At 40.8% G+C, this 15,083-nt stretch overlaps 1 protein-coding gene across 1 annotated transcript in view; it reads left to right on the plus strand.

The window, feature by feature from the left end:
- The window catches only part of MMS22L (MMS22 like, DNA repair protein), a 138,959-nt gene that overhangs the window by 119,415 nt on the left and 4,461 nt on the right, over positions 1-15,083 (plus strand). The window contains exons 16-22 of the mRNA XM_015420755.1: positions 1,006-1,148; positions 3,982-4,124; positions 4,294-4,453; positions 7,146-7,315; positions 13,344-13,555; positions 13,918-14,084; positions 14,760-14,856. Of these exons, the coding sequence (XP_015276241.1) occupies positions 1,006-1,148; positions 3,982-4,124; positions 4,294-4,453; positions 7,146-7,315; positions 13,344-13,555; positions 13,918-14,084; positions 14,760-14,856 (1,092 nt within the window). The remainder of the gene's footprint in view (positions 1-1,005; positions 1,149-3,981; positions 4,125-4,293; positions 4,454-7,145; positions 7,316-13,343; positions 13,556-13,917; positions 14,085-14,759; positions 14,857-15,083) is intronic.

A 15,083-nucleotide genomic window follows, 5' to 3' on the forward strand; every position in this document is an offset into this window, starting at 1 on the left:
TTATACACAATTTAGTATTTACAGATGGTTCTTTATCATATCCGTCTGGTATGTATCTTAAACAGCAAGAGAACTATCTCTATTTTCTTTAGCTTAATTGAGTTAAGGTAGAGTGCAAAGGGAAGTTCCTGAGTGGACATGGGCACTTTTCTGGCGTCCCCAGCACTTCAGCAACTATAAATCCTGTTAGGTACTGCCTCCGGGCTTTTCCGTGAACTTTTATGTCACAAGGTGTTTTCTTGTTTCATTTTCTTAACCTTCACCCATGCAGAGAAGCTTTTAGACTGTGTCAGCTGTCCTGCAGATCAGATTACACAGCTTAGAGGGAACATTGGTGCAAAGGGAAGTTCCTGAGTGGACGTGGGCACTTTTCTGGCCTCCCCAGCACTTCAGCAACTATAAATCCTGTTAGATACTGCCTCCTGGCTTTTCCGTGAACTTTTATGTCACAAGGTGTTTTCTTGTTTCATTTTCTTAACCTTCACCCATGCAGAGAAGCTTTTAGACTGTGTCAGCTGTCCTACAGATCAGATTAGATGTGTAAGTGCTAGGCATGAAGTGAGAAATGACTGGTTGACCGCAGCGGTGCTTGGCTGTACTGTCAGCCAGCGTGAGAGGCAACATGGTTGCAGTGGTTAGAGTGCTGGACCAGGGATCATCCCTCTGGCATGGAAGCTTGCTGGGTGACCTTGGACCAGTCGTGTGCTCTCAGCCTCACCTCCATCAAAGGGCTGCTGTGGGAGGGACAAAACGGAGGGAGCGAAAGCGATATAAGCTTCTTTGCATCCCCACTGGCGAGAAATGTAGTATCTAAATTACATGTATTCAGCAGACAATTTTGAACAAAGGGCATCATGTTCCGTGCCACTGTGGATCCAGAACATGAACCAGAAGATGGCATGGGGCCAGTTGTATATAAAAAATTAAACGCAAGAATACAAATCACAAGGGGAGCCTTTTTTATATTTACCTAATTGCTTCAAAAACAATATTTCATTCTTGCAGTGCATTGGCTGAAGCGCTTACTGGTATGGGTCATACATCCTACCAAGCATGGTTGGTACGGTCATGGTTTCGCTGTACTTTGCAAATGTTTATTAATCAGCCTACTGATCCTTTGGCCAGGGCAAACACTGACCAAACAGCTCGTAAGTATGTTTATTTAAAAACTTTCAATCGCAATTTTTTTACATATTTTTTTTGGGGGGGGACTCTTTCAACTACATGCAAAATGTGCTTTTATTTTTTTTCCCTTTTCCTTCTGCATAATTACCAATTTTATGTCTTTATACTGGTTCTTCCTTGATGTTAAATCTAGTCTGTAAATGATGAATTTCCTTGTTTCTTTTTTCATGTAAGTGCTTGGGGGTTTTTTTGAAGCCAAGAATGAAAATATTGCCAAGCTGTATTTCTGAGGGGGGGGGGAAATCTTTTCTTGTATAAAGTCAGAGCCCAAGTTAAATAAGGAAAAATCGCTTCCACAAACAAGGGGAAAATCAGTTTTTACTCTCTTGAGAGATAATATTTTGTGTTTTTGTTGTTGTTTTATTTGCACACACAGAAAGCAGGGGAGCGGAATCCAAAGAAAGGAGATCAGGAAAATAATAAAAATAAATAGTTTTTAGCTCTGTTATGGAAACGCACAATAATTTGTTCAATAGTTGACACAGTGTTATTTAGTGCAGGCCCATAGCTGGAAAATTTGGCGGGGCATGGAGGGGGCACATGCCTACGTCACTGCTGAATCCCTCCAAAATAAGCCAAAACTCAGAACTGGAAGAAGGGAAAAGGCACGGAAGAGAATTAGATTGCCAGCCTGTTTGATCCCATTCACAGGGCCCAGTAAAAAAAATCCAAGCACCCACGATCTGCCCATTCGCAACCATGAGACTTCTTTTGCAATGCCTGGAATGCTTGTTGAGGAGCAGCTTGAAAGAAAGAAGTCAAAGGACTGGGCGAACACCTGGTGCATTCTTTGGCGAGAGCCAGGATCCTACCCGGCTGTGCAGTTTGCATGTGAATAAACACACGAATGCACAGCCTTCCTAGTAAGCTTCCTCGCCTCTCCCTGCCCTTGAACCGGTTCCGTGTGTCGAGCAGCTGACAGCTATGTCCTTCTTCCCATCACAATGCCAGCCCCTCCCCCCCAGCCAGTGCCTCTTTCACCACAGCTCCCTAAGCTTCCCTGCCTGCCCCTCAGTCTCAGCACAGAGCAGGCTCCTCCCAAGCTGCCAACCAGCTTGCCCTGCCTACCCACCCACCTAGCCATAGTAGGGCTTCCTGAGCAGAACTGGGTGAGAGGGGGAAAGGAAGCCGAGACAAAGTGGTTGCAGCAGGACCTGGGTGGGCCTGCGCAGACAGTAGACAATGGCCCGCCCCGGCACCTCACTGCACTTGCACAGCCAGCTGAGAATGGTCCACCTGTGCCTCCTGCCCCTCACTACTTCACTTGGGAGAACCAGACACCAGCGAAGCCCAGTCGGACTGCAAACAGAGAGGCGGCAGCTCATGTGGGCTTGGGAGGGATTGGCAGTGAGGGGCAGGGCTAATTTGGCAGTGGATGTTGCCTCAGACGCTCCCCATGGCTATGGGCCTGGTTTTGTGTGTGCACAGATCAGATAGCTGCTAATCAGAACCCATGGGTGGCTGAAGGAGCCAGATGGGTGGGACGGAAAAGAAAAAAATCTGTCGTACTATCAGGTCTTGGCAGATAGGGTCTGAAACGTTAGAGAGTGAGAGTGGGGAGACCCAGTCTCAGAGACTGGTTTGAGAGTAAGCAGGCTAAAACAGTTTGTTTTCAGATAGGGTTTGTGCCTTCAGAGGAATAGGTAAGAAAACATTTCTCAAGAGATTTTGTAATAGAGGCTGGTTTTTGGGATAAAGCCAGCTAATTTCAGTCAGTGCTTAAAATAAGCGCCTCGTTTTCAGGGGTAGCAGGCTAAGTAATTGGAATTTCCAAAAGGAGTTCACACTTATACTGTGAGACTCCTAAGGTTGGGGAAAAGCTGAAGACTCACCTCACCTTGTTAACTGAATCGTTATAACTTTGTGAGCTCAGCAAATGCTGTGTATTTTACATGTACAGTTTCAAGCCTCTTTACTGAACAAACTCGTGCCATCCAAGAAAGTTAATAAAAGTTGTTGTTTTTCCTGTTTACTTCAAGCCTTGGAGTTACTGTTGTCAAAAGCCACCTAGGGTCTGTCTGTCAAGTGGAGGTTGGGGTAGAGACCACACCAATCAAACTGTACAGCCCACTATAAGAGTTGGGATTTCAAATGGCTTTTGAAAAGGATGGAGGAGCTGGAGCCATAGCTACATGAGCTAGGCAGGCAGGTGAGAAGAGAAGACAGAGGGGAGCCTCTGCCTTCCCTCTGTCATATGAGCCAGGCAGCTGTTGGTGCAGCAGTGCAGGTGGGTTGGCTAGCCAGTGTGTGGTCATCCCAGTGAAGGGGGAGGATAGAATTCCCCTTGTGAATTTCCTGGGGTCCCCCCCCCCGGCTTGTTAAACCCCTAAGGTTGATTAGCCCTCACAAAAAACCTACAATTAGGAATTGAAAAACTGGAGGAAATCCACACTTCAACTATCCTAGTTGTGAAACTGGAGAAAACGCATTAAAGGGTAGCTAGACCTCCCACTAAGTAATGTTTGTATATCTACAGGAGCATTAGAACAGCCGGTTTGCATAAGTCCAGTAGTATAACAGCAGCAGCAGTACAGATGTGTGCTGGTTCATGTATTCACTTATGAAAGGCTGGAAATAGAGTTGCCTAGAAGCCAGGAACAAAGGAGATGTGTTAGATTATAGATCTTAATGGAATTTTTATGAATGGGAAATAAAAACATGGCTTTTGAGAGTCTTTACTAATTTTCTGTGCATTTTTTAAAAATTCTGCAGTTGGGAGGATGCTTCATACTTACTGGGGGAAAAGCTTGCTGTTAACCCATACCAATAACTGCCATATTCTCTTGATATAAATAGATAAAGTGTATATGGAGCAACTGACTGAACTCACAAGATTGGTACTTAAACTCCCAGAAGTTGGAGCTGTCTTCTTAAAGGCTCATGTTGATGAGTCAGTCTACAAACAAGATCCAAAGAATGCTGTTTTTCAGTTTATTAAGGTATAATAACTCTTATAAAATATAAAGGTTAAGGGAATCTTGGAAATTAATTATTTTTGGATCTCTAAAGTGAAGAGCCCTCTCGTTGCCAAATTTCAACAGCATTAATTAGGACTCATTCAACATTCTCCAACCTGACACCTTTTACTACCTGTTTTAATTCTTTCAGGCTGTTGGTAAATATTATGATGGGCTTCAAATGTTAGATGAAAAATCTTCTATGGTAACAAAGGCACTAGAATATCTGGGTGATGTATTAAAATATATAAAACCCTACTTGATGAAGAAAGGCCCTGCTGAAGGACTTCATCTCACCTACAGATTCATGGGTAATTACAGCCAGTGTTCATCATGTTTTCATAAATTTATGTACCAAATCAATAGTACTTCCACAGAGGTTTTTAAGAACTTGTTGCTTCTGTGTCATATTCAGTATTGACTGCATTTTACCTTGCTTTTCAGCCAAAGAGTGACTCCAGAAGCATCTTACAGTCATTTAAAATACTGTTGTGAATAAAAAATAATAAAAGGACCTCAGAGGAGCCATTCTCAGTGAGGTCTAAGTCCAGGTGTGATGGAAGGGTGTGCGTCATTGTTCTTTTTTCCTCTGGCCTTGGGAATGGCTGCTGGTAACCATTAGAGGGGGTTCTCAACTGTAGCTTTATTGGTTTAGCTGTATAAGTACGCTGTGGTTATGTAAATGAGCTTTTGAGATGGGGCATTGTAACTGTACTCCACTGGTCTTATTACATACAATGTAATTATAATTCCTCTCAACTGGTAAAATTAGGTTGTATATAATTGTTTTATTTAATTTAGAACATATGTAATAGGTGCCAAGATTGGTTTTGGACAAAGGAAGCAAATTAATATGTTTTCTTTTTTCAGATGGGGTCCTTTTACATTGTTTTGTAATAGTGTCTTTAACTTATGAAATTGGACCTCAGTAGTTGGGTGTCAAATAGAGTAGTTTTTCCTCTCATGGAATATGTGAAGAAAACAAGGGAGACAGTACTGTTGGAAGTTATTGCTAAGTATATGGGCTCTTTCTGTGTTACCTGTTTTTCCACTCCACAACATTAATTAGGTTATATGAAATGTGGATCTTTTTTCATTATTTGAAACTACAGCCTAAAGTAACTCACGTGTTTGCCAGATTGCACAGAAAGCAGGCTTTTTAAAATGCTGCTTGTGTCAGAGATTTCATGAGTAAATCTTCCCTGGAGAAAAGAGCTTATGTGATTGGCTGCTCTACTTGCTGTCTGATTGGCCTTTTTGTCTTTTGCCTTTTGGTCTTAGTTTTCAAACAAACATCTGGATCAGTAGCCAGAGAGTATGGCTTCTGAAGGAAGAGACATTTGGGAGTCAGTGTTTTCTGACAGGCAATAGTCAGAAAAGTACCTCTACAGAGAGAAGAGAAACAGCATTGTCTTAAATATATTAAAACTGCTCTGAGGGAGAATTTAGATTCTCAGTCAGAACAGCCTTATACAGACAAAGGATACTGGAGAGTGAACTCCCATACAAACCAAATAGTAAAAGGGGTTATTGCTTATTAGGACAAGGAGAATAACTTGCTGCCAGTGGAAGGGGTTGGGAAGAGAACCCTGATCTGTGATAAAGGGGAGAAGTTTAGACACCTCAGGAGTTAGTGAACAGCTCTAAAGGGAAACCTAGAACTCTGAAGGAAGAAATCTAGAAACTTTAAGCAAATGCTTTTATGTTTGTCTCCAGACGAAACACCAATAAGAACTGTGTTAGTGCTGAAATATACTAAACAAAGCACCTCTCAAGGAAAGAAATATAAAACCTTGAAACAAAACTACAAATACACTCTCTTGAATGTTCTAAAAATTCAGCTTTATGTATTAGAAAGTTTTTACCTCCACAATCTCAAAACCTTGACTATTCCTAATATACATATATTTCCTGCCTGTTTAATAAAATGTTTATTCTGTTTTTGAAAGTTAATTTGCCTCACGCGCCATTTTATAAGGTTTTATAAAACAGGACAGCTCCTGTCTTTTCCTCAAGTTCCTGTACTGGGTCTAAAGCCTAAACCAATATCTAAACAAATGGTGGGACAGTTTCGAGTTTATATAAAAGGGAAAGAGAAGATATACATGCTACTGTAAGGTGACTCAGACACCGAGGGAAACTGAAGTTTTGGCATGAAAAATCTGCCAGACAGTTGGGGAGATACAGGGGTTAGTCATAACGTGTTTATTTGATTCTGAAATGTACCCCTTGAGCACAATCCAGCATATATTTCAACATATCTTAGTCCAGTTGAAAGCCCTGGATTGAGAGGAAATTGCAAATATATGGCCATGTGGCTTGATTTCAGAGAAATTTGGTCGTGACTGATTCTTTCCAGATTGTGCCTTTTCTGTTTGTCTCAGTATTTTGGAAACAATTTTTGTTACCACTCAGAATTGATACTCTAATAAACAGCTAATATATTCAGTCTTAAAACACTGTCAAAGCTCTTAAAGAAATGCCAGTACCGAATGCACGGCAATGGAGGATTGCAGGAGAAAAGGGCCTAGCACAAATGAGAGAAGACATAGAATCAAAGCCATTGTAGATGCCCTGAGAGAAACATCCTTGATCCCAACTATATATGCTTGGCCCAGTACATACTGATGGAACCATTTCTGGGATAGACTGAAAATTTTATGGACGAGCACTATGGTCTAGCAGATTGAAGGAACATTGTGTGTGGTATCATGCAACATATATATATTGTAGTTCGAGCATCTAATGGGTATGATTACCATTCAACAATGAAATTACTCTTTTGAAAAACTGTATCTCTGGAACTGAGATGTCGGTTATCTGTTAACTTAGTTCTCATTTTGCTATACTATCTCCAAGTTGACTAAGCAAGCTATATGAAAGTGGGACAACTTGGTTGCTATAGCTACCAGTCATTGCCACCTAACAGAATGCTTGTTTACATTCCTTCCTTCCTTTCACCTGCAATTTTATCTTTTGGGTCTCTTTAATTTTATTTAATAGGATGTCTTGTGAAGTCTTGGGCACCCATACTGGCTACTTCCAAAGCTCAACCACTCTTGTTCCGCATAATAGATTGCTTGCTTTTGCCACATGCTGTGTTACAGCAAGACAAAGGGCTGCCTGCAGCGATGTTGTCTGCCATTCGGGAGAATCTTCCTCTCTTTCTTCAGGTGGGTGCACATGTGTATGTGTGTTTGTGCGTGTATAGTTTCCAGTGAACAAAGTGACCCTTTGGAAAACTAATGCCTGGTAGTGGAGTTTTACGTATTTATTTTTGAGCTTACATGTCCCAGTGATGGACCACAGCTTCATGGATTTCAGTTGTTGTTCAAATATATCTGTCCTCTAGGCATTTTTACAATATGAGGTCCTGAGGTCCTAAAGCAACTTGCTGCCTGGTATTCCTTACTGATATGAAAGAGCTGACATCTAATTAATTTTTGCTGGAACTTTGCTTAAGGGAGTTATTGAGATCAAACAAAAGTATTTTCTACACGAAGAGAGAATGAGAGAATAGCACAATCGTATAGTAAAAACAGAAATATATGTTGAATGGTTATTTCCCCCATTTTACTTAGAGTGTGCTATAACTTGGCAGATGTTGTAGAAGTGGTAGAAGTTGCAGATGTATTTTTTCAGTATTTTTAAATATGAGATTTTCTTTTGCTCCTTTCCTTAAAATGTGGAGGCTTCAGCATAGATATCTGGATAGGTACATAGCTTGTGTTTGCTACAGGGTAGCATACAGCTACAGGGTAGCAATTAAATCCAGGGTTGTGGTGACCTTGGAAATAGCTCTGTGATGGATGGCATGTCATAATAAAGATTAATATGAATATGCCATTATTTACAAGTATAGTTGTTGGGTAGTCTGTAAGATGTTTTTAAAAGTTAGCTATATACTTTGGGAATACTGGAAACCTGAAAATAGTATTTTCCCCCCAAAGGTCTGTCATGGTAACTGCTAGGCATATGCCAGCACTGAATACAGTTAGACTTACACCCTTGTTTGAAGCACCTATTGCAACATTTGAAAAGGACTGTGTCCACTTTTGTTCCCTTCAAAACATGCCTCCACCATCCAAAATGATGCATCTCTCAACCGGGAAGCATATAAATTATTTAAATTTTGAAAATCCTAACAGTATATAATGCTTCATGCTGTGTTACAGCAAGACAAAGGGCTACCTGCAGCGATGCTGTCTGCCATTCGGGAGAATCTTCCTCTTTTTCTTCAGGTGGGTGCACATGTGTATGTGTGTTTGTGCGTGTATAGTTTCCAGTGAACAAAGTGACCCTTTGGAAAACTAATGCCTGGTAATGGAGTTTTACGTATTTATTTTTGAGCTTAAATGTCCCAGTGATGGACCACAGCTTCATGGATTTCAGTTGTTGTTCAAATATATCTGTCCTCTAGGCATTTTTACAATATGAGGTCCTGAGGTCCTAAAGCAACTTGCTGCCTGGTATTCCTTACTGATATGAAAGAGCTGACATCTAATTAATTTTTGCTGGAACTTTGCTTAAGGGAGTTATTGAGATCAAACAAAAGTATTTTCTACACGAAGAGAGAATGAGAGAATAGCACAATCGTATAGTAAAAACAGAAATATATGTTGAATGGTTATTTCCCCCATTTTACTTAGAGTGTGCTATAACTTGGCAGATGTTGTAGAAGTGGTAGAAGTTGCAGATGTATTTTTTCAGTATTTTTAAATATGAGATTTTCTTTTGCTCTTTTCCTTAAAATGTGGAGGCTTCAGCATAGATATCTGGATAGGTACATAGCTTGTGTTTGCTACAGGGTAGCATACAGCTACAGGGTAGCAATTAAATCCAGGGTTGTGGTGACCTTGGAAATAGCTCTGTGATGGATGGCATGTCATAATAAAGATTACTATGAATATGCCATTATTTACAAGTATAGTTGTTGGGTAGTCTGTAAGATGTTTTTAAAAGTTAGCTATATACTTTGGGAATACTGGAAACCTGAAAATAGTATTTTCCCCCCAAAGGTCTGTCATGGTAACTGCTAGGCATATGCCAGCACTGAATACAGTTAGACTTATACCCTTGTTTGAAGCACCTATTGCAACATTTGAAAAGGACTGTGTCCACTTTTGTTCCCTTCAAAACATGCCTCCACCATCCAAAATGATGCATCTCTCAACCGGGAAGCATATAAATTATTTAAATTTTGAAAATCCTAACAGTATATAATGCTTTTAGGAGCAACACACACACACACAAAAATACTAGTCTGGCCACATGAGGTTTGGGATAGATACAACAATGTGAAGGGAAGGAAGAGGAAAGACTGATAAGAACTAAGGCTGATATATCTAATTCTCAACATGGTCCCATCTGTGGATACTTGAATTCAGAGATTGGGACCATTGGCAGACAAGAGTGAGCTTACTAAAAACGTTAGAAAAGCCCCAGGTTTGCAGAAAAATCTGAAACTAAAAGGAAAAAAATGGGGCATTAAACCCCTTCAAAATAATAGAAGCTGCTCCTGTAGCTTTAAAAAACAAATGCCCTTGGTGGCTGTTATGCGGTTTGCTAAGGAATCACAACAGTATAGCCAGGCTTCAAGCCTTGGTTTCTGTCAGTCAAAGGAAGGACAAGGGCCAAGGGCCTTTCCAGGGATATTTGGCCTTGAGGAAGGACTTCAGGGCTACGCCCGACAGCAACCACCAGACAACTGGCAACCATGTGACTTGCATGACTTAGCAAGACCCAGCTGCTTGCATATAGTCAACAGCAGCATCTCCACAAAAGGCAACATGGTACAGTGGTTACAGCTTCAGACTAGGATCTGGGAGACGCAGGTTCAAGTTACTACTCTCTCATGCAAGTTCATTGGGTGACTTTGGACCAGTCACACTTTTCTCCTAACATACGTCACAGGGTTGTTGCAAGGAAAAAAATAGAGGAGAGGATCATGATGTAAGCTATTTTGGGTCCCCATTGTGGATAAAGGGGGGTATAAATGAAATTACAAATTTAAAAATTGTGAAAGTCCTGTCCAATTCGATATCCCAGTTTAAGAATCACAAGAACTGATTTCCTGCATCTCCCTAGGCAAACTGTAGGGCAAAAGACACAAGAAACAGTCTTATATCCTGCCCAAGCAAGTAGTCTACAGAAATTTAAAACCCAAAGACTTTGCACAGCCTTCAGATTGCCCAAACAACTGCAGAGGAACAATTTAAAAGTCCAGGCAGAACATTATAGCCTACCATGACCCTGACCAATTAAGATTACAGCGCATGTGTTCCACTAATAGTCACACTTTCCTCACAGTCTCTCTTGCCTTCCAAACTCATTCGTGTTTCCCCTAACAGTCATGATTCTCGACCAATGCACCGATGCTAATTCGGTACCTTTAAAAAGGAGACCTCTTTTTGTACAGGTTCTTATCACCACAATCAGTATGCAACTGTCAATATGAAGATGCAGATTCCAAAATGTTATTGATACGAATTAAGTAGTTTATTGGAAAGCATTACTGTACTACACTACAAAATCAAATTGAATCAGATGTATGATACAGGAATATATATGAAAAAGCATGCAAACAGATACAGGCAGTCCTAAGCATGAGCAAATAGAATAAATTTCTAAAGAAAAGGTTGCAAACATGAGAGCAAACAATGCATATAAGCCAATCTAAATCTAAACATTAAACCATTGTCACCCTACCACCCTTCTAGATTTAGCTCAGTTTCCATGTAAGCAAGTTAATGCAGTTTCATAGCTATCTACCCAAGGATCCAGGAAGGCCAAAGAGACAGAACTTTCACAGGCTTGTGGGCCTTTCAGCCTTCAAACGCATGAGCCTTAGGAGGAAGGGATGGCAGAGTGAGGAGAACAGGCCTTTGGAGGTCTCAAGATAGCTTCAAAGCAGACAGACCCTAAACAGAAAGGCTGCTTCCAAGCCTGCCTTTCTCTTGGACTTTTCTGCATTTCCCTGTGCAGGGGCAGTACCATTGTGGCATCCCACTCCTCAGAGCTGGAGGTGGAGGCATGAGTTAATTGTTCCCTCATTTATTGTTCACTTTGGCACCCAAGGTACGGCAGAACCTCATATTCATAACATCTTCTCAGTATCCCAAAACAGCATGCTGGTCCGAGCTCTTCTTATCAGTCATGAGGCTGGTCTTCCTGTTCGTCAGAGTTGCAGGTGTCAGAACCTCATATTCATAACATCTTCTCAATATCCCAAAACAGCATGATGGTCCGAGCTCTTCTTATCAGTCATGAGCTTGGTCTTCCCGTTCGTCAGAGTTGCAGGTTTTGTCTGGTGTGTGTGTGTCAGTCTTCATGCTTGGTCAGCAATCAGCAGTACTTTCTGGGGCTTTTCAATGACAAGCTTCAGCCTAGAGTTCAAGGGAAAGTACTCCTGAATAACATGATTGTGCATGCAAACAGTAAAGGGGGGAGGAGGGAAGTCTGTTCCCTCTTATGTGTGGAATCCAGTCCTGTGTAATCTGGTTCTCATGGAATCCAGCAACTGCTTCTCTTAACTCCATTGACAGAGTTAATATTCCAGTTGACACACCAGTTTCTGGGCTCCTTTAGATGAATCCATAGATTTCCCCAAAGCCATTGAAACAATGACACAAAATAAGATTTTAAAAATCCAACAATCTATGCTTCTCCTCACCTCACCAACACCATTCAGGGTCAAACACAACTGTGGTCCTCTGGTGGGAGAGGTCCTCTCTTGTAAATATCCATTTGCATAAGCTTTAAAAAGCAAATACACCCCCATGAGCATTTTCTCTCAATACTAAGAGGTGCCTTTCCAGTGTTCACAGCTACTTGCAGTTAGCTGTTCATCATGGAATGCACAACAATCACTTGGTGCTGTCTCTCAGCAGAGGTCACAGTTACTGATGACAAACTACACAGAGCCAGGGTCTGAAATCCGTTTTGTAAAAAGATGGCAGCTGTAACTATTCCAATGCAGGGCCGAAAATAAACTGGATTAACATTACACGCAGTCCACGTACTTGGACTGTTGCTGTTAATGCCACTGGCGTGTTTCTGGAACTCTTAATTCCACAGTGCTGCCATTGTTGGTAAACAAAACTCATACTTTTTTTGGATTCTTTTAAATATATGAACAGTTTTGTTATTGATTGGTGAAGCTGTGTTCAATTAGAATATTTTATCTATTTGTTAAAGTGTGCTTCTACTGCTGCATGGGCCTGCCAGGGTATTTTTCCTTTGTTGCTGATGCTTGACCATTTTGCTAGTGTGAATTCCAAGTAACTGTCTTTGTCAATTCTCCAGTAATGACCCCTTATGACAGCAGACTCATGATTTACCTTCCTTCCTGTCAATCTTGGGAAGTGCACTCAAAGAAATCTGTTTATACAGATAGGAAGGGGGAAAATGCATAGAACAAACAAGAAGTCACGAACAGAAAACTGCCTTAACTCTAGCTCAAAAAGAGCTTCATGTAAAATGGGGGGGCCCTAAAATGAATACTGAACAGATTCCAGGTGAAAGTATTGAACTATCTGTAATGATATGCAATAAATATACTCATACAGTAGTTTTAGGGAAAGGGACATTTTTGCATCCAAAAGCACAGCTAATCAAAGGAGTTTTATGTCTAAATTTTAATGATGAAGCGCTCTCGCTTATGGTTTTAAACATACAAAATATTGGGGTGTTTTGCAGCAGGTTTCCAGGTTACTTGGATTTGAGGACTGTTTTAGGAATCTGAAAGATAAATACTAGAAAAATAATTCCTTTAATGTCAGGAGGCTAATTAGTAGAGCACTAATCCCCTTAATTGAGGCCACACTGGTCTCAGAGGAATTGCAGTCCCTAGAAAAGCTTGCTACAGTCAGTCTGCGTTTCTTTTCATGTGTATTTTGTTTTTGCTGCTTCTAGGAACTATTTAGACCCAGTTTGTGCATTTTCCATTATACAGACCAAGAACTGCACAAATTGTCATTCAAGCCACATATTTTCTTTTCTGATCTAGCATGATAAGCATTTGTTCTTACATTTCTAGGATCATCTTGAGGATCCTTTAAAAAGATTCTGCCCTGTGTTTACCTTTTTCAGGATTTTTTTTAAAAACAACTAGTCATATTCCTCTTAATGGGTCACTTGATATTTTTAGTACTACTTAAATTCTTGTTTTGTTGGTTTCTGCTTTTGAATTCTCTTTTGTAGGGATTGTCCTTCATATGTTGCCAGTCCCAGACCCAAGGAGCATACTTGAACCAGTTGCTTGGGAACATTATTCAGCAATATTTTGGGCGATTTCTTCCTTCTTCACCACCGGCTTCTCAAGCCTGGCAACACCCTATTTTGCTGGCAATATCCCGTTCTGTCACCATCCCAGGATTCTCGCATCTGTACAAAGCCACTCTGCAGGTCATCAGGTAATGTCCAGCAAAGGAGGGAATAAATCTTTTGACATTTAAATACTTCACAGGTAAAGATTAGGGAAAATTTGTTTTGATTTTAAAGTTGGGAGAGGTATAAAACTTCAACTATGACTTCATTTTGTCTGTTTCCACTAAAAACAAGGTTTGATGAGATAAGAGATGGTGCCCTTACAAAGAGTATGTGGGTTTTATAACTGTTTTGATGGATGCTAAAGTAGGAAATATAGATTTTAGTTCGTTACATTTTTAAGAGTGAGCATACAAGATTAAATTGGCACTCGTTTAAATGTCATTATCGTAAACAATATGAGAAGACATTACTAATGTAATGTTGGGCCTTTTTTATTTCCTGCCAGTGAAAATTACCTCCAGTTCAAAGGTCATGCTCCTCCTCCTTGCCTGGCATCAGTTCTTGCTTTTAGTCTTGAAGCACTTCAGAGGACCAAGAGCACTGACGTGTGCAACATTGAGCTGCTGCTTCCTGTGGTGTTGAAATGCCTAGTGCTGGTTAATGAACCACAAGGTGAGCACATGGACTTCTTAAAATGTATTGTATCCATTGCTGTGAAGTGAAAAGGACATCACTCTGGTGTAAGGAGCTCACAATCTGCATGTGGCCATGCATTCAGACTTGCACACTGTGTATTTTACACTCTAGCATATAGTTGTATTATGGAATGAAGGTTGGCTGATTTTTATGGAAATTGAGTTTCCCTACTGATTTTTGTCTTTGGCCTAAATTTCTGAATAACCAGAAGAATCCTTGAGAAAAGGAGGACAGTGTCATGTTCACAGGTTTCAGAAAGGAGATATTCAGTTACAGTGTATATCCATGATGTCCTACCTTCTGCCCCGTAAAAGTATCCCGTTCCCAAGCAAGCCTCACGCTGTCCCTCCTTGTTAAGTTTTCATGGAACCCAAGCACCCCTTGCCCCAAGTTTTAAAAATATGGCTAACAGCCCAATGCTATGCAAGTGTATTAAGAGGTTAGTTCAGTTATCTGGGTTTATTCCTGGGCAATATGTGTATAGAATTGTAGCCTAGAACTACTACCATTCTTTGTTGTTTACTGCATTACTTTATAAGACAACCTATTTTTGAGTGTAAGGCTGTGCCACTAAAACAAAATGGGGGGAAAAAACCCTATAGCTATCCCAATGGTCTGTTTGAAGGCTCTGTGTGATTTGTCTCTCAACAGTTAAAAAACTGTCTACAGAGATTCTGCAGTGTGTCGTAGAAAGCTGCCAAACGAGGTCAGGAGGAGAGCCTGCCCCCCAGCTGACTTCCATGTTCAGGTAACTAGAACACTGGCCAATTGGCACTGAAATAACTGCATGGCATTTGACAGGAAGCATGTTCTTTTAAGCAACTAATTACCCCTAACGTAATTTGGTTGTGATTGTTTATAGTGTTTCCATTCTTGGCAATGGCTCGTCCTGAGGTTTGGACAGCAACAAAGGAAACCATTCATTTGGTGTGTCGCTGTTCCCCAGAACTGGATTTTTAGAAAAAACACATTGCA

Source organism: Gekko japonicus, unplaced genomic scaffold (assembly GCF_001447785.1).
Source record: "Gekko japonicus isolate JY-2015 unplaced genomic scaffold, Gekko_japonicus_V1.1 scaffold1688, whole genome shotgun sequence".
NCBI classification, from domain to species: domain Eukaryota; kingdom Metazoa; phylum Chordata; class Lepidosauria; order Squamata; family Gekkonidae; genus Gekko; species Gekko japonicus.